This window comes from Guillardia theta, assembly GCF_000315625.1.
Source record: "Guillardia theta CCMP2712 unplaced genomic scaffold GUITHscaffold_20, whole genome shotgun sequence".
Lineage (NCBI taxonomy): Eukaryota > Cryptophyceae > Pyrenomonadales > Geminigeraceae > Guillardia > Guillardia theta.
The window spans coordinates 395,071-414,785 of record NW_005434654.1 but is presented as its reverse complement, the minus strand read 5'-3'; the positions used below and the strand labels follow the sequence as shown (position 1 = coordinate 414,785).

Here is a 19,715-nt window from a genome sequence, read left to right as displayed (position 1 = left end):
GATGCAAGAACACGTCCACGTACTTGACCACGTGGGGGTGGTCGAGGGACTGAAGGAACTTTGCTTCCTGCAGCGCATCGTTGCCGGCTCGGATGGATGGGCAGGGGACTCTTTTGATGACTCTCACATACCCTGTCAGTATCTCCGTCGCTGTCATCGTCCTCCCCTGCCCTCCGCTACCTAGCTCGCGCCAGCCATTGAAGCCCTCCATTCTGTCCCCTCTCCCGTAGGGACGTGGAGAGGAGGAGGAGAGGAGGAGGAGAGGAGGAGGAGAGGAGGAGGAGAGGAGAGGAGAGAAAGAGGGGGCAGTGGAGGGAAGGGAAGAGGAGAGTTTCTCGTCGTACAGGACAGTGTCGCGGATCAGGTTGGTGACGGGAACCTTTGGGGAACATCAGTTTGATAGCAGGGAAGGAAGAGGGGAGAAGAACAGGGAGACTGGAGAAGAGAGGAGAGAGAAGAGTGGAGGTATGGTCAAGGAGGAGGAAGAGGAGGGGATGCTGAAAGAGAACCTCGGCTGTTGGAATGAGGTAAAACTTTCTGTCTTGATGTCCCGTCTACAAGAGAAAGTGAGGAGGAGGGCAGGGTGAGAGTTGGAAAGAGAAGCAGGAAGAAAACGAGCAGGAGCAGGAAAAGGAGGAGGGGAATGAGCAGGAGCAGGAGCAAGAGGACCATGAAGAGGTCGTCGGCAAACTTGGGGAGTTGTCCTAGACCAAACATCAGATGAGCCCGCACGTGGGTCGACGTCACCCGTGCCGATGAGCGTCTCCTCGTTGACGATGTAGGGGACGTAGACCTCCGAGTATCTGAAGGAGACGCTGAGAAGAGGAGGGGGAGGAAGGGGGGGGGAAGGAGGAGGAAGAAGGGAGGGAGAGGGGAGGGAAGGAGGAGGGAGAGAGGCGAGTGGAAGGAGAGGGAAGGGGGGGAGAAAGGATGGAGATAGCAAAAGTACGAGCAGAGGAAGAGAGACCATGGCAGGGTGAAAGGGGAAGCAGGACAGCAAGAGGAAGGAGAAAACAAACAAAGGAAAACGAGGAGGAGGAGGGCGAGGTGGAGGAGGTTTGAGCTCTACCCGTGCTTCTCCACGTGCGTGTCAAGCATGAACTGAGCAAGAGCTCTGTGAAGCTGAGCAACTGGAAACCCCAAGTTACCACCAATACCCATCACCCTCCTCCTCCTCCTTCTCCCCCCCCCCCAACCTCCTCCTCCCTATCCCATCCCTCGTCCTCCCCTCTCATCATCATTCCCTCTTTTTCCCCCCTCTCCCATCCTGGCCATTTCTCTTCCTCCTCACCTTGACCCTGGAGTGTCACGAATCGAGCTCCTGATATCTTCGTTGCTGCAGCAAAGTCCATCCCCTTCAGACCTGCTCCGACATCCACGTGGTCCTTCACCTGCTCCTTCCGTCACTCCTTTTCCTCCCTTCCCTTCCCTTTCCTTCCCTTTCCACTATCCTCCTCTGACTCTACCAGCCGTTCCCCTTCTCCTCCTTCTCCCTCTGCCTTCCTCTTCCCCACTTTCCCCTCCAGTGTTCAACCGGAAAATCGAATGTCTTCGGTTCTCCCCACCTTCACCTTGAAGTCAGAAGAACAAAATAATCAAGGAGGAGGAAAAAGGAGGAGGAGGAGGAGGAGGAGGAGGAGGAGGAGCAAGAGTCGTAGAATAGAAGAGGTGGAGAGGAAGGGAGGAGAAGGAGGAGGAGGAGGAGGAGGAGGATGATGATGATGATGATGATGAGGAGGAGGAGGAGGAGGAGGAAGAGGAGGAGCAAGCTACTTGTAAATCTCGACGTTTTCGGTCTCGTCGCTTCCAACAGGGCTTGACTCATGCGGGGCATTGGGGATGTTGAGAAGCATGTGCTCCAACTATGATGACGTCAGCGACGGCAGGAGAGAGGAAGAGGAAGAGGAAGAGGAAGAGGAGGAGGAAGAGGAAGAGGAAGAGGAAGTGAAGCTGACCTTGACCTCGATGTCTTTCATCTTGGCTTCATACTCTGAAAGCAGCAAGCAAACCGATCAGAGCAGAGGAGAGAGGGGACGAAGGGAGGGGAGGGGAAGGGAGGGGAGGGGAGGGGAGGGGAGGGGAGAGGAGAGGAGAGGAGAGGAGAGGAGAGGAGAGGAGAGGAGAGGAGAGGAGAGGAGAGGAGAGGAGAGGAGAGGAGAGGAAGAGGGGGGCAGGGCAGGGCAGGGGGGAAGAGGAGAGGGCAGGGGAGGGAAGAGGAGAGGAGAGGAGGGATCATTCACCCTGCACTTGTGACTTCAACCCTTCGACCTCCTGCGGTCATTTCAATTAGAATGGGGGAAGAAACAAGAGAGACGAGCAACAAGGCAGGCAAGGAAGGTCAAGTGGGAGGAGAACGAGAGGATGAGAGACAGGGAGGGAGGGAGGGAGAGAGGAAACGAGCAGACAGGACGAAAAGGAGGAGTAGGAAGAAGGAGAAGAGCACGAAGAGGTTGAGGAGGTTGAGGGGGAGATATGCAGCAAGGCCGAGGACGAGGACGAGCAACAAGCACGAGGAGCTAGATTTGACCTCAAGGATACTTGATACATCCTCTCCCTTGGACTTCAACATGCCGATGCTCTTCGACTTGGTGTTTCTCTCATGGAGAAGTTCGTTCTAACCATCATGTTATTATCCTCCTTCACGATGCAGCCAGCAGAAGCACATGCATGCACATCAACAAAATCGATCCCTCATCTCATCGCTCACAGCAGGCAGGCAGGCAGGCAGGCAGGCAGGCAGGCAGGCAGGCAGGCAGGCAGGCCTACCGCCTTGCTTTGCACAACTTTTCGCTCTGCCTCGATGGCGAGGATCGCATCGATGTCAAGGTCGAACTTCTTCCTGGCTAGCAGCGCTGCTGTCTCCTTGAGCGCTTCTGGCGTCCTTCCCTTGGACTGGAACATGCTGGAGATGCTGCCCTTGAGGACAAGCTTGCTGAAATGTCTCTTTCTTCCCAGCATGCCCATCCGCTGCAGCTTCGTAGCGAAGGGAGAGACCGAGTTGAGATGGTTGGAAAAGATCGACGTGTGGAAGGCAAACGCAGTGCCTGAAGCATTCGGGTTAAAGCTCATCCAAAGGAAGGCAAGAAGACGCCCAGGCAAGGAGAAAGGGAACAAATGGGAACAAGCATCTATGATCACAACAAACACCCGCAGGCGTTTCAGGCATGAGAGGCAAGGTGCTCTGCGGCCTGCGCTGCGATGACAAGCGCAACATGTTTCAGCTCACCTGCTGCTCGCGTGCATGACGTGAGTCCTGCCACCATCGCCGCTGCCATCGCCGCTCGCACCAGGTGCATGGCGGCCGCCTGGGGAATTGGAGCGTAGAGTGTCAGAAGAAGAAAGTTGAGGAAATATACAAGTAACGTAGGACATAGTTCATGAAACGCAGGACATGCTCCCGGCCGAGTCCAACTCAGTCGGGCCGGCCCCGCGGTCGGGCGGGGCTCCCGGGCCACTGCTCAGTAAAGTTACTCGACTGGCCGGCCCGAGGGGCGCTGCCGGGGCCCGGCGCCGCGCGCAGGGCAGCAGCTATCATCGGTTCGGGCGGCTGCACTGAGGTTGACGGCCTAAACCCGCCCGGTTGATCAGCCGCCTGCGGCCGCCCGGGGCTCAGCGCTTGTTCAACGGTTTGAAGGCTTCACTGAACTTTTCGCTCACGGTACTCCCAGACATGATTCAACTTGTTTTTTTAGAAGTTAGTCGCACGTTTGACGACCGCACAGGACATAGTCCTGCGACAAGTACTATACTATAATTACGACCCGGCCGGCGTCATCCGAAGCTCGGCCGGGTCATCATGGCTTACGGCTGCTTTCATTCTTCTCTTCCTCCTAGGAGCCTTCAACCGGACAAGCCAGCAGCGTGATCCTCCCAGGCCCCTTCGCCTTTCCTCGTGTACAGTCGACAAGCAAGTCCCAAGCTGCCTCATCCCAGGATGTAGGAGAGAGCCAAGGGAATGTTGCGGCAGGTCCTGCGATGCGTTCAACCAGGGAGGAGCGAAGGAAATGCAACACGAATCGATAACGAGGAAGAGGAAGAATAAGCAGTAGAGACAAAGAAGGGGGGGGGGGAAGGTTCGAGATAGAAGGAAACTGCATGCAGACCTCAGGATTTCCGTTGCATAGGCATCTGTACAAGTCGCCGGCAGTCCCGGTGGAGGATGCATCCTAAAGAACAAGGTGAGGTGCGAGCAGCTCAGTCGAAAGCGTCTGGACTCACTTGACCGTGATCTCTCCACCCGCGCTGACTCGGATCTCGATGCACAGGAGCATCAAACAATCCTGCAGAGAGGAGGAGAGGAGAGGGGGAAAGGCGACAGACGAGAGGAGGAGGGTACGAGAGAGCAGGAAGAGAAGACAGACAGGCCGCATCAGTCCTGTCCCCTCATAGGAAATCTAAGTGTGATGCACCTCGCTGGCCTCCGGGCTCAGATGAAGGAAGATCGTGCTCGGTGGCAAGACGGTGATCTATCGCAGCCGTCAACCGCTATCGACAGGTGAAGCATGCATCGAAATACCTCCACGAGCTGATCCAGCTTGTTCTGTCGCGCTTCCTTCATCTCCGCATCCTGCTGCTCGCTCTGCTCTGCCCCGTCGGCAGCGCTGTTGACGCACTGATTCTCTTCGTCCTCCTCTGCATCCTCTTCGATCCTCTCGACCTCCTGGAAGCAGCTGCGCAGAGGAACAAGTAAGCTCGTCAGGGCACGAGTCAAGTGTAACTGTGAGGTCAACCTGACCAACAGCTCGTTCAAGACGAGGGTCTGTCGGAGGTCTTGCAGGACTTGTAGGATCTGTTCCCAACGACGAGCCCAGCAAGTGTCACACACATGAGCCAGCTCGTTCACGAATCACCTGCGGCGCAGTCTCCACCGGGATCGAGTGAATTTCAATGCCGGAGACTAGGTGAGGGTGAGGAGACGAGGACGGGAAGGGCATGGAATTACTTGGGTTGCTGTGATCGACGAAGGAGAAGTTCCTCCCTCTGATGCTCATGCGATACGGGTCTCTGACGGGCAGCGACGTTGAGAATACGAGTCACCAACCACTGTGCCTCACCTTGTGTACTTGAAGTCGGCAGGCAAGACCAACGACTGCCATCGCACGGCATGGCTCGCACCCGCAAGAGGAATGTCGCCCAAGGGAGAAGATATAGAATCTGCTCTCTGCTGCGATTCCTCTTTACCCCCCTCCTTGCTTTCCTTCTGACCCTCCTTCCCCTGATCCTCGGTAGTTTCCCTTTGTGTTTGATCTTTTGCCTTCCGCAGAGCTCTCTCCGAAGCCTGAATTCCATTCTTCGATCATGATCCCATACGACCAAGACAACAACAATCACCTCAAGCTTCGCAGCTGTTGCGATGCAGATGTGTACCGGCGGATTCAGCTTCAGGCACATGGCTGCAGGATCATCATCTCTGGGGTAAAAATCGGCAGATTGCCAATCACCTGGTTGTACAGACGACTTGCTTCCCTGTCCCTGTAGTGCTCGATGAGAAGGAGGAACAATGAGGAGGGGGATGGGAAAGATCGGGCAGCCACGATGTGTACCTGGATCACCCCCTTCAACTCCAGGATGGCCCGATTCGTCGTGAGGTCTGAGGAGAACCCGCTAGGCTGCAGTTCCTTCCGTGAGAAGAGGAATGAGCTGCCGGGAGCACTTACCTGATAGAACTCAAACTGCAGTCCCTCAACCAACCTCTTCACCACCCTGACCGAAAGTCATCAGCATGGGCTGGAACTCCGCAAGACACGAGAGATACCCGTAGCCGCTCAAGTGGTCCAGAGTCTCTTCCATCGGCTCTGTGTTTTCCGCTTTTGGTTGGTGTAATTGTGCAGAAACTTCCTTCTCAACTTCGATTTCCAACTGAGACTGGCGTCAGCTATTTGATCTCATTCAATGGCAGGGAAGCCATACAACGAAAATCGTCCACACAGTACACCTCCAAAGATCATGGGCATCACCTTTCTCAATGCATCGTATACTCCAGCGTTGGGAGAGCGCCCATGAGACTTGCAGCAGGCTCAACAGATGGAAAAATACACAAGCCAGCGAAAAACCTCTTCTGTCTTTTGTAGCGACTTGAATTTGTCTCGCAACGATGCCTCCAAATCCATTGACATCATTCCTTCTCATTACGTGAACAACATGTCCGTGGAGAACAAAGCAAGATTGTCCCTGTACCTGCTGCAATATCCTCATTCATCTCAATCCACTGTCTTTGTACTGATTCGGCCTTAGTAAATTGTTAGAGGAGCATTACATACTCTGTTGAACTCATCTTACTTCGTTTGGAACTGTATCTCCTGTACTCAAGATTCTTTGCAGCTTGGCCCAAGTAACCTGAAGAACATTCAAAACCCTGCTGGCACAAGAAGTTCTTCACCTTGGCTGACTGATCGACATGGAAATCCAGAACGTAAGTTTGGCCTGACAAGCAGTGCGTAGGCTGAGTCGGGTCCACAGTGCTGAAGAGTATTCATCAGTAAGAAGAATCGCTTAGAACTTCCATGTTACAACCTGCCTTCCTCTTCTAGCTGGAAAAACGATACTCCGTCTACAACAAATCAGAATCGAATGTCAGATTCAGGATCAGACTACAAAACTCAAGGTCAGTTTTGATTACCTTCCCTTGCAATAGATTCAAGATGCTCCAAAAACTTTTTCCTTGAAGAGTTGGAAGAGTTTCGTTCCAACAATCTTCGACATCTATCAATAAGGGGTGTGAGCTTCGAGGATCATCACGGATTTGTTGATTCGAGAGATGCTTACGATGTCAACGCCTGCTTGTTGTCTTGCAATCTTGACACTCTATCAGCTGCTTCCTTGCAATGTAGCAAATATCTTCGGATCGGGACAATAATTTCAGCCTGTCATATTTGAAAGCAGATCATTTCACCTTTGTGCTGTTGCTCCGCCTTCGCTCTGAGAGGATTCATCACGTGAGAATGAAACGAGTGGAAATCTTTTAACGAGCTTACTTGACTCCACTTTGCGAATGATTCCAATGCCTCTGCGATGGACGACAATTTGGTCTGAAAAACCGATGTCAGTGAAGGGTTCTCAAAAATTACTGAAGTGTGCGTTTACCATCACAGCAACTTCATCGATGTGGTTCACAGGGCCCATGCTGTGATATCCTCTCGAATCCCCCTTGTCAAGCATCAGGTGTGTGGGTAAGTTAAGACCAAGTGTCTCAGGCATACCGGTTTGGTCATTTCTTCGAAGCAGGGTTCGAGCAGAGACTTGACAAAAGAGAGCTGTTGCAAACGAGTAAGAGGTGTTCGATATTCATCGCGGAATTTCAGTACTTGATGCCGAACTATCGGGAGGTTGATCGTTGTCATCGACTGAACGCCTGAGATTTGAAAAGTTTCAGGAACCAGTAACAGACACATCAATCATACAAACACGCTCATCGAACCAGTAACAGACATCTTTCGACATACCTGGGTCTGCATTCGATTTTGCTTGGTTTTGCTGTTGATTCGAGTACTGTTGTTGTATCTGCTGCTGCTGCATCTGCTGCTGCTGGAGCTGCTGCTGCTGGAGCTGCTGCTGCTGGAGCTGTTGTTGGGTCATGTGCTGGCATCAACTTTCAGACAGACAACAACACAAGTAGACCAGGACTCACAGGTGAGCCACCTCGCTGTGCCATGTTCGGCATCCCAACTGATGCAAGATAAGAGAGCGATATCCGTGGTTTCAAACAACAAACCTCCGGCCATGTATCCAACATGTCCAGTGTTGTAGGGCATAGGCCCTGGAAAAAAATACATCAAAAGACTTGAAGTCATCTTTCCCGAGCATGCACGGCCTTGCTGTTGGCCGCATGTCTCACGTATGACAAACATCAAAAGTCTAAGTCAATCTCATGTCTGCAACCATTCAATTGCTACAACTCTTGTCGATTCTGGGCAAGACAGATTCTATTTGTATGCTTTCAAATTCCGAGCTCGTGTAAGCGCCTTAGCGGTCATACATTCCTACCTTCATGTCGCCATCACTTCATGCTCCACAACGAAACTCCCATCTCTCCCTTGACTCTACCATGAACACTGGCTGCAGCTAACCCCCCCCTTTCGGCAGCTGACGGCCCTGCCCACGCCATGGCCACTCTCTACCGCCTGTTCCCTCCAGCGCTTCCCCTTGCAACCAGCATCATTCATCCCTGTCTTGCATTGTATCTCTATCCATAGCTCGAGAGCTGCTTCCTCTCCCGCTTCCCTCCTGTACTTACCATTGTTGTATCCCCTCCGCATGCCGCCGACGGCGCGAAAGCTGGCCCACTCCGACTACCCCTCGTCTACACTCACCCCATCAACTCCCATCCAAATCACCCCTACAAAAGCTTATTTATTTAATTAGTTGAATTGATTTTCTTTGAAATAAGTCAGTCAGCTTATTTGTTTACTTTGCCAGGAACTGAACTCCGAGCACGGTCCGATCACTCCGAGAGGCCCGGGCCGGGAACATGGCACTCGTACTGATTTTTAACTTAACTTTGAGTAAAAGATGCAAGTCAACCCGGCCATAAGGCTCTAGTACCGGTCCTTTCCAGGCTGATTACGGAAGTTCTTGTGGGTGTCAGGGGGTGGGTCTCGGGAAGTTGACCTGAAGGCTGGCATCCGTTGACTCGGTTTGCCAAGGCAGATTGCCGCCGGGGTGTTGAACACACGCGATTGTGTGTGGAAGCGAAGGAGAGTGAAGACAAGTTAGTTTCATGCATCAAGAACCGTGAGATTCAAGTTGAAGTGGAGAAGCCTGAGATGCGAGGCGAAGATAGGTTAGACGACAACACAAACAAAGGAAAGCCATTTTGAGCAAAGTGGCTTGATGGAACAACAGCATGCCTAGTGATCAGTCTCGTTGATTGACTTCAATTTCTCTTTAGGATAAATGGTCAAAGCAGCATTGTGCCAAGGATAGATAAAGCGAGTTGTCAGCTGGCATGAAGGTTTGTCGATCATGGTGAGAGATTTCGAACGTGACAACCTTGCAGGGCAGCAGACCGTTCACTCCTGCATCGCATGCAAGCACTTCAAAAATGACTCATTCCTCAGCGTATGTGACAGGGGCATCAACAGGTTACCTGACCTGAGGTACAGGAGGGTGGCCGGGAGGCAGACCAACTTCGGGATGGTGTCACGTGATATAGGGATGAGGTGGCGATATCTCAGTAGCCTGAATCCCCGAGCTCAAACGCTATGCAGGCAGTGGCACCAAAAGGAGATGGTGCGGCTGGAGCTCCGCCGGAACAAGATAGCGTGCCAGGACAGCGTACGAGCCTTTGATTGAAACATCATCTCAGCATCGCCTTCTTCCAACTTGTGACCTCCAGGACGGGCTGTCCCTACAAATCCCCTATAGACCGCTGACCGGGGGGTCCACGTACGGCATCCCCCTTCCCTACTTGTGGGTCTACACGCAGGTACCTTCTTCAAAGACCACCTTGTGCCAGGATTGAGGTCCTTCTCAGCCTTCCAGGTTCGAGGATCGACCCCTTGCTCTGGAGCAGGTACGTGCGCAGTTCCACCAGCCCTGGAAATTTGAGACCAGCATTGACTTTGGTGTTCAAGTGGAACGGAAAGATGCGGTTGGAGACCAGCGATCTCCCCAAGATCTCGCCTGTGAGTCGATCCTGCTCGAACGCTACTCTGGTGGAATCACCTTGAGGTGGCAGAGGAAGGGGCACGGGCTGCGGTTGGTGAACCGGAGCCCTCTCCGATCCTTGCATGAGGAGCAAGTCTCGCTGGCTGAAGATGATTCGACAGAAGCTCATCATATTCGCTTCTTTGATGAGACCAAGGCGTGCCCTCCTCCCTCCTGTCCCCATGCAGCGATTCTCACTTTGCGTCTACAGCCCAGGACGATCGAACAGTACTGCCAATCTCGGAGGTCGCGTGGTGGACCCCCGGGGAACACCCCTCAGGTATGTCTTGATCTTTGGAACTAGCAGGTGCAGCCTGAGCTGATTGCTGTGCCAAAGAACTCAAAGTTTCCTGCAATCAACATGAATGTCTCGGAGGGCCTTTACCGTGTTGCTTGAAGGAAGTGGTGTACTGTAGGAACCTAGTTTTTTTCGCAAATGAGTTCAATAAGAGTTCTATTCTTTCACACCATTTAAATCTACACTTGGATTTAAATCTACACTTGGATTTTGGAAGAATAGAGCTGGAAAGAGACCGAATGTACACTATAATAAGGTAGAGCGATCACGAGAAAGAGTATACTACACAAGTAGAAAAACAATCATCTAGATTTGTTGGGGCTGACGTATTGCTTCATCGGCTCTTGCTTCATCAACCATTTGCTGAATTCCTCGTTGGTAACATTCACGATATCTGCCCTGTCAATCTCCATCAAATGGCACAGCCTAGGTTCAATGGAACTACCTCTTCAAAGCATTTGCTATGCGTGCGGCCAAGATCTGGTAGTACAATCATGACATGAATGGAAAAAGATTGGAAGAAGATACATGCTTGCAGGTCAATGCTTCCATCTTGTTGATAACATTGTAAGAGAAGTAATGACAGGGGCAGAAATGTTTGAAACAAACTGCGAAAGTTGATAAGGTTACCCCAGCAATCATATGAAAGCAAAATCAAAATGTAATCAAAGACAAGAGCATCACGTACACAGCGGGTAACAAAACAACAATTTTCAGGATCTATCATATCGTTGCAGCTCCTCACGCACCGTATGGATCATCTTGGCTGCTCTCCACAAGGAACAGAGACCTCCCGCTGTCGGACACGATCTTCTGCACATAGCCTTTGTCTACCAGCGCCAGGGAAGCTTCTAGAGTCGACCTCTTGAAGATGGATGTCATTCTGAACAGGATCGAGTCACTCAGCTCCCCCTGTCGCTCCATGTCCTCGAACATTGCGTCGCTCATCGCCCCTTCCACCGCCCCGATGCCCGCCATGCCGCCACTACAACCCTGAAGGGAGGGTCCGCCTCGGATTGAGAAAATGTTTTATTTTTGTACTACCAATATCTATCATCCACAATTCCGGTACAAGTGTCAGCACATTCTGTACAATATTTAAAAGACTTGTAAGAGTCGGCGCAATGTGGGTCAGAGCAGGGCTCTGATTCGGCGGCGGCGGCAGAAGATTGCGAGGAGAGTGCGAGGAGAGTGCGAGGAGAGTGCGAGGAGATGGTTGCGATGGAAGGTCCCGATAGACTGGACTAGCTCTGGTGGCCTTGGTTGGGGAGTGTCCGATAGGCGCGCATGGCTCCGTTCGTATTCGCCTCCATAGGGAAGGAGGGAAGGAAGATCCTGGAGGAGGATTTCAAAGTCGACGGCATTAAGTTCATTGCTGTGAAATCAGGCGAATCTGATGAGCTCCATACCGGGTCCAAGACCGCACTCGAGCTCGATCTCAATGAGCAAACACTGATGGGGACCTTTGAGTTCCACAGGAAATTTGCAGAGGACAAATTCAGCACGGTCTTCTCATGCATCGGGCCGTCGGCATACTTCAAGCTGCCGAACCGCCATGCCTTCATGACGAGCATGCAGCCCATTTTCAAACACAGACGCCCGATCGATTTCTACATTTCAGGTCGCCCGGCTTCGTTGGAATTCATGATGAAACGTGCTGAGGGGCACGTAGAGTTGAATCTCAACCTCCTGCATGAGAGGTGCTCTGCCATGACAAAGTATGTTCCATCTACAAGCAATTTCATGTTGTCGTTCGCTTCCATGACGAGATGGATGAATGCTACGCTGAGTGTCGGGCTCAAGACAGTGTTCCAGGGCAGAATGTTCGCTAACACAACTGTTGCAACGGAAGTAGGATACCACGATCTGACAGCCGAGCTCAAGTATGCGAATATCGCTGACAAACACAAACGACAGAAGTTCGTAGGAACGCTCCATGGTAACTTTCCTTATCGGGTGGAACCAGCACTTTCGTTATGTTACACGGTGGACGCTGAATCTGCCATGTTTAACGTTGCAGCTGCAATGTTGTATAAGATCTCCTCGACGTCTTGGGTCAAAGTCAGAACAATAGACATGAAGAAGATGGCAGTGGCTGTTTCCACACAACTTTCGCCATCGTGCACTGTGAAATGTGTCACAAGATTTGAGTTTCGACGACCGTTCACCGGGATCAACAAGCTGCAATATGGCATGGAAGCAAAAATTGACATCTCGGAGGTCTCCAAGTTGGATCGTTTTGTCAATGTGTTGCAGATGGTGGCGGTCTGTGGAGGGCTTTTGTGTATGTTGTGATGCACAGACCGCAGACAGGGACATTTCAAACCTTGAATCTGAGCTCGTTCAGAACACTCCTTGATCGGCTACCGCCATCAGATCGTCAAGTTGTCTGTATGCGGCTTCTTTTGGTGTTTTCAAAGATTTATTAACATTTCTCTTCTACCAAACCATCCTTGAACAGATACATGGTCGGGCTGACGTCCTCACCTTCGTAGGTGAACATAGCCAGCGATCCTTCCGTGTTGAAGCTCGGCCCCGTGTAGAACTCGAAACTGTCGATGTCCTTGAGGAGGACCTCCTTGATCCACTTCTGAGACTTCTCTTGAAACTGCTGGGTCCTCTCAGGGTTCTCTTTGTCCAGTCGCTCCTTTATGGTCTTGAGGTAGGCCTTCGCCCAGGCTAGAGCTCCTTTCTTGTCGAAGCCCCCGATGGACTGCAGCCTGAAAGCGTCAACGACGTCGATGACCTTCTCCACCTGGTCGTCTACTCCGTCTGCTGCGTCTCCATCGTCCTCGCCCTGATTGACCGCTATCCCCAGATCCAGCCCTCCTTTGGTCACATGCTTCGTCTTCACTTTGAAGAGCACATCGTCGACGTCTTGCAGTTGAAACGAGTCACTGATCATCTCGTCTCCAGATGTGATGTCCTTGTAAATGATCATCCCGCCCCTCAGGCGCATTGTTCCCGCGGCTGTAAGCGACATTCCCCAAGTGCTGCCCATCGACAGGGGCCCTTTGAGGGCATCTCCGCGACCAACTCCTGCAGGACGAAGAGGAAGGGAATGGAATGCGCTCGAGAAGGATGGATCGAGGGGGGAGAGCGAAGCATGTGCATGTGCAGCTGCGCATAGCGCCAAGCAAGCAAGGAGCGAATGTCCTGCCATTCGGCCTCTGCACGAACGGAGGAGCGTCCCTTGTCGGAGATCACGATCCATGTCCACTTTTTCAACGAGATTGCTAAAAATTGGAATTTGATCAAGTTAAATGTTCAAAATTTATAATTATATTTCAATAAATTACAGATATGTGTGAAAAATATCCCTTGCCACTCACAGCGTTTCATACTACTAGCTTGTTGTCCAGGTTTCTTTGTTGGGGGATGAGGGCCAGTCCAGTCATCCTCACCTGGCACGTCAAAAAATGGCCCAACGTCACCGTCGTACCCCACCGGCCCCCAGTCCCAACTGATCCACTCAAAGGAGGGGGTAGGGGTACCATGGGCTAGAAAACATGGTCATGCGGAACATCGCTGGGTGGGGCGGGGTTTGATCGGACAGTGAGAGGAAGAGCGAGAGAGAGAGAGAGAGGGAGAGGGAGAGGGAGAGGGAGCGAGAGAGGGAGAGGGAGCGAGAGAGGAACTTCGGAATGAGAGCGAGAGCGAGAGCGAGAGGGACAGAAGAGAATCTGGAGGGACAGAGAGGGAGAGGGAAGGCAGATGGGCATCAGGAGACGGGCAAGCAGTCTGCTCCCTCCTGAGGAGGGAAAGGCAAAGAGACATTTTTGTCAGCGAGAAGGCTGGATGACGATCGGTGGAACCAGGCGCTGAGGCCAGGTGTCGTCAGGTAGATGATTGTAAGAGATTTCTTTACACCTAGAACGCCTCGTCATGGAAGAGTAGTAGAGTAGTTCCTCAGTTCTCAAGGCGAAGCCTTCTCCATGACTGATTCAAACTCACAACAGGTCAACCATCATTGCCGAGCCGGTTTTGACCAGCCTTTCTCCTACTTTCACTTGAGTCCCCAGAGAAAATTTCCAACCTCGTTGCCCTGGCACCCGCTGTCCTCAACGGCGATGTGTCTTTTGGAAGCCTGAGAGCGTCGAAGAGCCATGTATCGCTGTGAGCAGAGTGCCATCCTCCAGTGCTAACTTGAGCAGCAGATCTGAACTGAGGTGGATCGTTCACGATGCTCGAAGAGAACATCATGCGCCGTCCTGTCAAGGGACAAAGTAATGCAACGATGATCCTTCGTTTTATCTCTACCCGCCACTGATCAGGGAGCTTCTGCAGGATACGTGATACAGAAGGCGCCTCCCAAAGGAAACTCAGGGTTTGGTGAGCTTGCTACGTCAAATCCTGATGAAAGGGAGTACTTGTGACAGTCAACTCAGCTCTCAGGGTTGTGTGGATCTTGTCGACGCTTCTGCTGAGTTCGCTATGGTACATCAACCATCAGGTTGCTCCCTCCTTTCCCGATCCTTCACGTTCTTATGCCTGTATGGTGGGCAGCAATACCAACTGACCCACTGCCGGGTAATCAGCTGGAGGAGCAGAGCAGCTTGATGGAGCTCCATATATCTGACGTCTACGATCAGGAGGTGGCAGATGCGGTCGCCAAGAGGAACAAGCTACTGCAGACAGAGCTCAGCAGACACGAGGAATTGTCAAAGGAGCTCGGCACGATGAGAACAACCCCAGGTCCCTCGTGACCTGACTTGTGGTTGCTTCTCTGACCAGTGCACCGCAGCTCCTCCCATCGTTGACAGTAAGAAGGATACCATGGTCTGGAAGACCCCAGACATGCCTCGTAGGGTCGTGCACAGCGACGAGCAGTTGCGTCCTATCTGGAACTTCCTCAACAGCGGGTCGGAAGGAAAGAACCTGCTGGTGTTTGGGCTAGTACAAGACATGGACTTCTGGGTTCAATTCATGAACCCGAAAGGGAAGACGCTGTTCGTGACAGAGGAGTCGGAGACCCTGATGAGGGCGAGGAAGGATGTTGTGCACGTAGAGTACAAGACGATCGCCAGCCGGGACTTCGAGCGATACATGAAGAAGGAGACTTGGCCGGAGCTGCTGCTGGATCTCCCCAACGTGGTGAAGGATTCCCACTGGCATGCCATCGTCATCGATGCGCCCGACGGCTGCTGCTACGACAAGTCCATCCTTGAGATCCGAGGAGTGAGTGAGAGGAGGAGGAGCAGAGGGGGGCACTGAACATGAAAGCAACTGACGGCGGAGAGGAAGGAAGGGGAGGAAGGGGGAGGAGAAAGAAAATGGGAGCAGGGAAGTGGGCGGGCGATGTTGGGCTGAGGCATTCTACAGCCAGGTCGCTTTCAGTCCATCTTCACGGCTCGGCACCTAGCACAGCCTGGCACCTTCATCGCGCTGGATGACTGCGAGAGAGAATTAGAAGAGAAGCTCATGACGAACTTCCTTGGCGAAGAGCACTTGGTGAAGACGATCCCAGGCTCTCCCAACGCCCAGGTTGAGAACCTACCACATGCTCCCTCCCCTCCTCCTCACCTGCTGCCGAACCGCAGGGGCACCGATCGTCCATGTGCCACTTCATCATCGATGGTGATGCCAGCGGTGGCAAGAACTCTCCCTCATCCTCTCTTCCTCCCCCCCCTTCTCCTTTCATCGCCAACCAGCTGCCCGAGGTGAGGGGACAGCATGTGTTGCTACTTTCGACTGAGTGAAGCTGGACAGAGGTTGGGGGAGGCTCCTACCAGCGGCTCCAAGACTAATGACCAGACTATCACAGTGGGTAACACGTGTACCTTTGCAGCTTTGCGAGCTGTTGTGACTAGGGTGTGAGCAGGGGCAGCACCTGGGACAATAAGGCAGGAAACAAAGGATCAAGAGTCGGCGATGACGAAGCTAGAATCGGCATACGAAACGGAGAAGCGGCAGCAGCAGCTTCAGCAAGACAGACAGCAGCAGGAGGATCAGCTCAGACAGCAGGCCCAGAAGCAGCAAGACCAGCAGCAGCAGCTTCAGCAGCAGACATCAGGTCAACAGCAATCCATACATGATCCTGAGCCTCTGCAAATTCTACAGCTTCCCCAGCAGCAGCTGCACCAAGCTCAACAGCAGCAGAAGTTAAGCCTCCAGCAGCAGCAACTACAATTTGAAGCTCTTCAGAAGCGCATGCAGCAGCAAGCACTTCAGCAGCAGCAGCAGCGGATACAAGCAATACTACAGCAGCAGCAGCAGCAGCAGGCTCTTCAGCAGCAAGCCCAGCAGCAGCGGATACAAGCAATACTACAGCAGCAAGCCCAGCAGCTGCAAGCCCAGCAGCTGCAGCAAGGGCAGCAGCAGCAAGCCCAGCAGCAAGAGCAAGCCCAGCAGCAGCAGCAAGGCCAGCAGCAGCAAGCCCAGCAGCAGCAAGGCCAGCAGCAGCAAGCCCAGCAGCAGCAAGAGCAGCAGCAGCTGCAGCAGCAGCAAGCCCAGCAGCAGCTGCAGCAGCAGCAAGCCCAGCAGCAGCAAGCCCAGCAGCAGCAAGCCCAGCAGCAGCAAGAGCAAGGCCAGCAGCAAGCCCAGCAGCAGCAGCAGCAGCAGCAAGCCCAGCAGCAAGCCCAGCAGCAAGAGCAAGCCCAGCAGCAGCAAGCCCAGCAGCAGCAAGCCCAGCAGCAGCAGCAAGGGCAGCAGCAAGGGCAGCAGCAAGCCCAGCAGCAGCAAGCCCAGCAGCAGCAAGCCCAGCAGCAGCAGCAAGCCCAGCAGCAAGCCCAGCAAGCCCAGCAGCAGCAAGCCCAGCAGCAGCAAGGCCAGCAGCAGCAGCAAGCCCAGCAGCAGCAAGAGCGAGCCCAGCAGCAACAAGCCCAGCAGCAGCAAGCCCAGCAGCAGCAAGCCCAGCAGCAAGCCCAGCAGCAGCAGCAGCAGCAGCAAGCCCAGCAGCAGCAAGGCCAGCAGCAAGGCCAGCAGCAGCAGCAAGGCCAGCAGCAGCAGCAAGGCCAGCAGCAGCAGCAAGGCCAGCAGCAGCAAGCCCAGCAGCAGCAAGAGCAAGGCCAGCTGCAAGGCCAGCTACAAGGCCAGCTGCAAGGCCAGCTGCAAGGCCAGCTGCAGCAGCAAGCCCAGCAGCAGCAAGCCCAGCAGTAAGGCCAGCCAGGCCAGCAGCATGACACAGGACAACTGTACAAGGCATTGACTTGACAGATTGGGAGGAGGCACACCATATTCGCTGTTTGATGATAGTCCATCATGGAAGGTCAGACAGCAGGAGGAGCTCAGGACTTCTTTCCAGCTTATTCAAGGCACGTAAAGTACAGATTGGCCATTTGCGACAAACAACAAAGTCCTTCGCTCTACTGTTCCGCCGCAACTCGCTGCTTGATCTTTCCCTGGATCAGATTCCTGAGCGCTAGATTCGGCTGCCCCAACAGTAAGTATCTCCCCTTCTCCTCACCGCCCTCCAGATCTCACCTGCAGCTCTGTGTTCTTCATCTGAGCTCCTGCGCCGCTTGGTCAATTGCAGGCTGAAACCAGCGAGAGATCAGGCAAACCCGTTTTTGGAGACGTCCGATGCCCCTTGGCGAACCAGTCTTCTATGGCTGCCTTCTCATAGCTGAACCCGTCGGCGGCAAGCACGGGCTCCCTCATCACTTCCTGCTCATTCAGAATCAGCCTAACAACCATCCCCTAGCTCATGTTCATACCAGTGTAATAGAGCAGTAGAACTCGTCCGGGAAGTTGTCTTCGTTCCCTTCCTCACTGCCGTAGCTGTTCCTCCACGATCGCCTGAGATCTCAGTCAGACTCCCAGCTCATTCTCACCAGCCCATCTCAGTTACCTGTTGGCACTTGAGTTCGCCTGGCTTTCCATAGCTTCCTTCATCTTCTCAAGCTTCTCCCTGGCCAGCCGTCAGGGCGAGGACATGCACAGCCAGCTTGTGACGCACTCGAGGGCCTGCAGTTCCTTCTGGTGCTGCTCTTGCTGGCGATGAAGCTCCTGCTCTCTCTCCTTCAGCAGCCGTGCCTTCTCGCGGCTCTCCTCCTGTGCAAGGTGCTGGGCCAGCATTTTTGTCATTACACACTACAGTGACAACAGAGGCATCGGCTACCTGACGCTCTCTCAGCTCATCGAGAGCAGACAGCGCAGCAGCTTCTTGGAACTTTCTGATGATTTCCAACTCAGAAGAATGGGAGGGGAGTACATTCCTTACCGCTGCTCGGCCTCAATGCGTAACCTCTCCAATTCCTGACTTTGATCCTTTCCGATCTTGGCAGCTGCAAGCGTTTGGTCAGTCTTCGGGTTTCTGTCTTCAACCAACGGCTTGCCTTGCTTCAGCAGCGATTCCTGTTCACGGAGTCTTGCATCAGCTTCATCTCGTTGTTTCTTCACCTGACAACGCAATCAGTGAAAACGTGGAAAGTTTCGCAATCCGCTCACCCTCTGCACAACTCGCATCTGGTCTTCAAGTTCTGTCTTCCGCTTCATCTCTTCCTGTTGAGCTCTCTCTTGCTCCCTGCGACAGGATGATGAGCTGTTGCTAACAACGCGCGTCTGATCAACTTGATGCGCTGTTGTTCAATCTCCATCAGCTTCCACTGTTGCCTCGAAGCCAGCTCTAGAGCGTCCCTCCGCTCCTCACTGACCCTTCTGTAATGCCAAAGGCCATTGATTCCTGCAGCGACATGTCAGGTTCAGCTACGTGGCTCCTTCAGCATTCACCATCGCAGGTTCGTTCCACTCCCTTCACAGCACCGTCAAGTCCCCACTGGATCCAGTCTCCGGCTCTCTGCAAAATTTCAACAGGGAGCATCTGCTGTTTGGAAGATCCGATGGCATGATCCTGAGGCACTTCGTTCAGCAAAGGTTCCCACCATCTCCTCGCTGTCCTACCGTGGGTAGCAGCCCAGGGGAGGGAACGAATTCCCAATCCCCGTCGGCCTCAGACGAAATGTTGGACTGGAGGGAATGGCGAGGCTCCCTCTCTTCATCCGGCTTCAAAAACGCGTTCATGGTACAGAAATGAAGCAGCCGAGCACAAAGATGAGAAGCTTCAGCAGATCAGATAGGAACCACGATCGTGGTCACTGCCGACTGGCTTCGACGATACGATAAGGCTCGACGATTCAAAAAAAAACGGGTAAACTGTTGAGAGTTGTTCTTGTTGATAGTTCCTCTGGCTTCAGCAGCCTGAAGTGTATCAGCTCCTCAATTGCAGGCTACGTTCCATCAAGAACTTGCGTCAAGGCGCAATGGGCTAAGTCCGCGAGAAAAGCATCGCCCCAACCGCTCTCCCCAGGCTAATCCAGTACCCTGCTGTGCTTTCAGATGCAACTGTGATACAGGAAATATGACAGAAATAAAAACAATCGTCAAGGTTTTGAAGCAAAATCTAAAGGAAGGACAAAACACCGCGCTTCTTGCGATCGTGCCGACTACTTCGATCAATAACTGTACTTTGTTCTGATCAAGCGCGATGCAAACTTCAAGGGATTCGTAGCAAAGTGCAAATCGCATCATAATGTTTACGAATGGATGTGATACAGTGAGGTAGCACAGATCAGGGTGAGAACAAACACGCCATGGTTGAGTAGGTGATGATTGTACAAACATACCGTGCAATGTCTGACACTGGAGGGAGGGGGCAGGAGGCAACTAAACGAGCAGGCACATTGCATGGAAGAGGAAGCAGGGAAGCGAGAGGTAGGGAGGATCTAAATCAAAGATAGGAGGAGGGGAGAGAGCAGGAAGTGATGAGCAGCGGGAGCAGCGGGAGGCTGCATGGCGGTAGGGAGTTCGCCCCTGGACATTTGGTGAGCCCAAA

General features: G+C 53.0%; 8 protein-coding genes across 9 annotated transcripts in view; 3 read left to right on the top strand and 5 right to left on the bottom strand.

Moving 5' to 3' along the window:
• Nucleotides 1-3,319, bottom strand: part of GUITHDRAFT_176846 — a 5,379-nt gene extending 2,060 nt beyond the window's left edge. The window contains exons 1-13 of one of the 2 annotated variants that reach the window (XM_005835871.1): nucleotides 3,227-3,319; nucleotides 2,767-3,044; nucleotides 2,528-2,614; nucleotides 2,241-2,271; nucleotides 1,956-1,990; nucleotides 1,774-1,862; nucleotides 1,535-1,565; nucleotides 1,292-1,391; nucleotides 1,070-1,130; nucleotides 748-803; nucleotides 670-704; nucleotides 510-554; nucleotides 345-379 (exon numbers count right to left, since the gene is read on the bottom strand). In XM_005835871.1, the coding sequence (XP_005835928.1) occupies nucleotides 345-379; nucleotides 510-554; nucleotides 670-704; nucleotides 748-803; nucleotides 1,070-1,130; nucleotides 1,292-1,391; nucleotides 1,535-1,565; nucleotides 1,774-1,862; nucleotides 1,956-1,990; nucleotides 2,241-2,271; nucleotides 2,528-2,614; nucleotides 2,767-3,044; nucleotides 3,227-3,296 (953 nt within the window). In that variant the 5' untranslated portion in view covers nucleotides 3,297-3,319. Of the gene's footprint in view, nucleotides 1-344; nucleotides 380-509; nucleotides 555-669; nucleotides 705-747; nucleotides 804-1,069; nucleotides 1,131-1,291; nucleotides 1,392-1,534; nucleotides 1,566-1,773; nucleotides 1,863-1,955; nucleotides 1,991-2,240; nucleotides 2,272-2,527; nucleotides 2,616-2,766; nucleotides 3,045-3,226 lie in introns of those variants that run through there. The other variant, XM_005835872.1, reaches the window with a different exon arrangement.
• Nucleotides 3,320-3,924: 605 nt separating this feature from the next.
• On the bottom strand, nucleotides 3,925-8,255 carry GUITHDRAFT_136463 (hypothetical protein; the record flags this gene model as incomplete). Its single annotated transcript, XM_005835718.1, has 28 exons — nucleotides 3,925-3,970; nucleotides 4,104-4,166; nucleotides 4,219-4,280; nucleotides 4,410-4,466; nucleotides 4,517-4,670; nucleotides 4,731-4,789; nucleotides 4,851-4,950; nucleotides 5,055-5,278; nucleotides 5,332-5,393; nucleotides 5,442-5,472; nucleotides 5,544-5,609; nucleotides 5,658-5,703; nucleotides 5,756-5,859; nucleotides 5,958-6,005; nucleotides 6,054-6,121; nucleotides 6,178-6,229; nucleotides 6,280-6,336; nucleotides 6,380-6,461; nucleotides 6,514-6,550; nucleotides 6,620-6,660; nucleotides 6,766-6,863; nucleotides 6,975-7,028; nucleotides 7,084-7,146; nucleotides 7,200-7,253; nucleotides 7,628-7,665; nucleotides 7,712-7,756; nucleotides 8,067-8,141; nucleotides 8,234-8,255. The coding sequence occupies 28 exons, from the start codon at nucleotides 8,253-8,255 to the stop codon at nucleotides 3,925-3,927; spliced, it is 1,908 nt and encodes a 635-aa protein (XP_005835775.1).
• A 706-nt stretch (nucleotides 8,256-8,961) lies between these two features.
• GUITHDRAFT_136462 (hypothetical protein) lies at nucleotides 8,962-10,042 on the top strand (the record flags this gene model as incomplete). The annotated part of the gene is made up of 9 exons (XM_005835717.1): nucleotides 8,962-8,964; nucleotides 9,001-9,080; nucleotides 9,102-9,158; nucleotides 9,207-9,273; nucleotides 9,335-9,424; nucleotides 9,473-9,511; nucleotides 9,573-9,623; nucleotides 9,857-9,925; nucleotides 9,953-10,042. The coding sequence occupies 9 exons, from the start codon at nucleotides 8,962-8,964 to the stop codon at nucleotides 10,040-10,042; spliced, it is 546 nt and encodes a 181-aa protein (XP_005835774.1).
• A 203-nt stretch (nucleotides 10,043-10,245) lies between these two features.
• Nucleotides 10,246-10,921, bottom strand: GUITHDRAFT_136461 (hypothetical protein; the record flags this gene model as incomplete). Its single annotated transcript, XM_005835716.1, has 4 exons — nucleotides 10,246-10,342; nucleotides 10,389-10,423; nucleotides 10,472-10,551; nucleotides 10,693-10,921. The coding sequence occupies 4 exons, from the start codon at nucleotides 10,919-10,921 to the stop codon at nucleotides 10,246-10,248; spliced, it is 441 nt and encodes a 146-aa protein (XP_005835773.1).
• Nucleotides 10,922-11,230: 309 nt separating this feature from the next.
• On the top strand, nucleotides 11,231-12,238 carry GUITHDRAFT_105419 (hypothetical protein; the record flags this gene model as incomplete). Its single annotated transcript, XM_005835715.1, has 1 exon — nucleotides 11,231-12,238. One exon carries the CDS (start codon nucleotides 11,231-11,233, stop codon nucleotides 12,236-12,238), a length of 1,008 nt encoding a protein of 335 aa, XP_005835772.1.
• Nucleotides 12,239-12,368: 130 nt separating this feature from the next.
• GUITHDRAFT_68474 (hypothetical protein) lies at nucleotides 12,369-12,884 on the bottom strand (the record flags this gene model as incomplete). The annotated part of the gene is made up of 1 exon (XM_005835714.1): nucleotides 12,369-12,884. One exon carries the CDS (start codon nucleotides 12,882-12,884, stop codon nucleotides 12,369-12,371), a length of 516 nt encoding a protein of 171 aa, XP_005835771.1.
• Nucleotides 12,885-14,126: 1,242 nt separating this feature from the next.
• On the top strand, nucleotides 14,127-15,785 carry GUITHDRAFT_136459 (hypothetical protein; the record flags this gene model as incomplete). The annotated part of the gene is made up of 9 exons (XM_005835713.1): nucleotides 14,127-14,169; nucleotides 14,218-14,275; nucleotides 14,332-14,396; nucleotides 14,450-14,638; nucleotides 14,688-15,121; nucleotides 15,266-15,427; nucleotides 15,484-15,603; nucleotides 15,653-15,706; nucleotides 15,765-15,785. 9 exons carry the CDS (start codon nucleotides 14,127-14,129, stop codon nucleotides 15,783-15,785), a joined length of 1,146 nt encoding a protein of 381 aa, XP_005835770.1.
• A 1,397-nt stretch (nucleotides 15,786-17,182) lies between these two features.
• On the bottom strand, nucleotides 17,183-19,174 carry GUITHDRAFT_151687 (hypothetical protein). The gene is made up of 13 exons (XM_005835712.1): nucleotides 18,785-19,174; nucleotides 18,614-18,734; nucleotides 18,455-18,566; nucleotides 18,332-18,407; nucleotides 18,220-18,283; nucleotides 18,105-18,168; nucleotides 18,003-18,057; nucleotides 17,841-17,947; nucleotides 17,733-17,792; nucleotides 17,599-17,680; nucleotides 17,446-17,548; nucleotides 17,366-17,394; nucleotides 17,183-17,313 (listed from the first exon to the last, which is right to left on the bottom strand). The coding sequence occupies exons 1-13, from the start codon at nucleotides 18,902-18,904 to the stop codon at nucleotides 17,248-17,250; spliced, it is 1,059 nt and encodes a 352-aa protein (XP_005835769.1). The 5' UTR covers nucleotides 18,905-19,174; the 3' UTR covers nucleotides 17,183-17,247.
• Nucleotides 19,175-19,715: the final 541 nt, after the last annotated feature.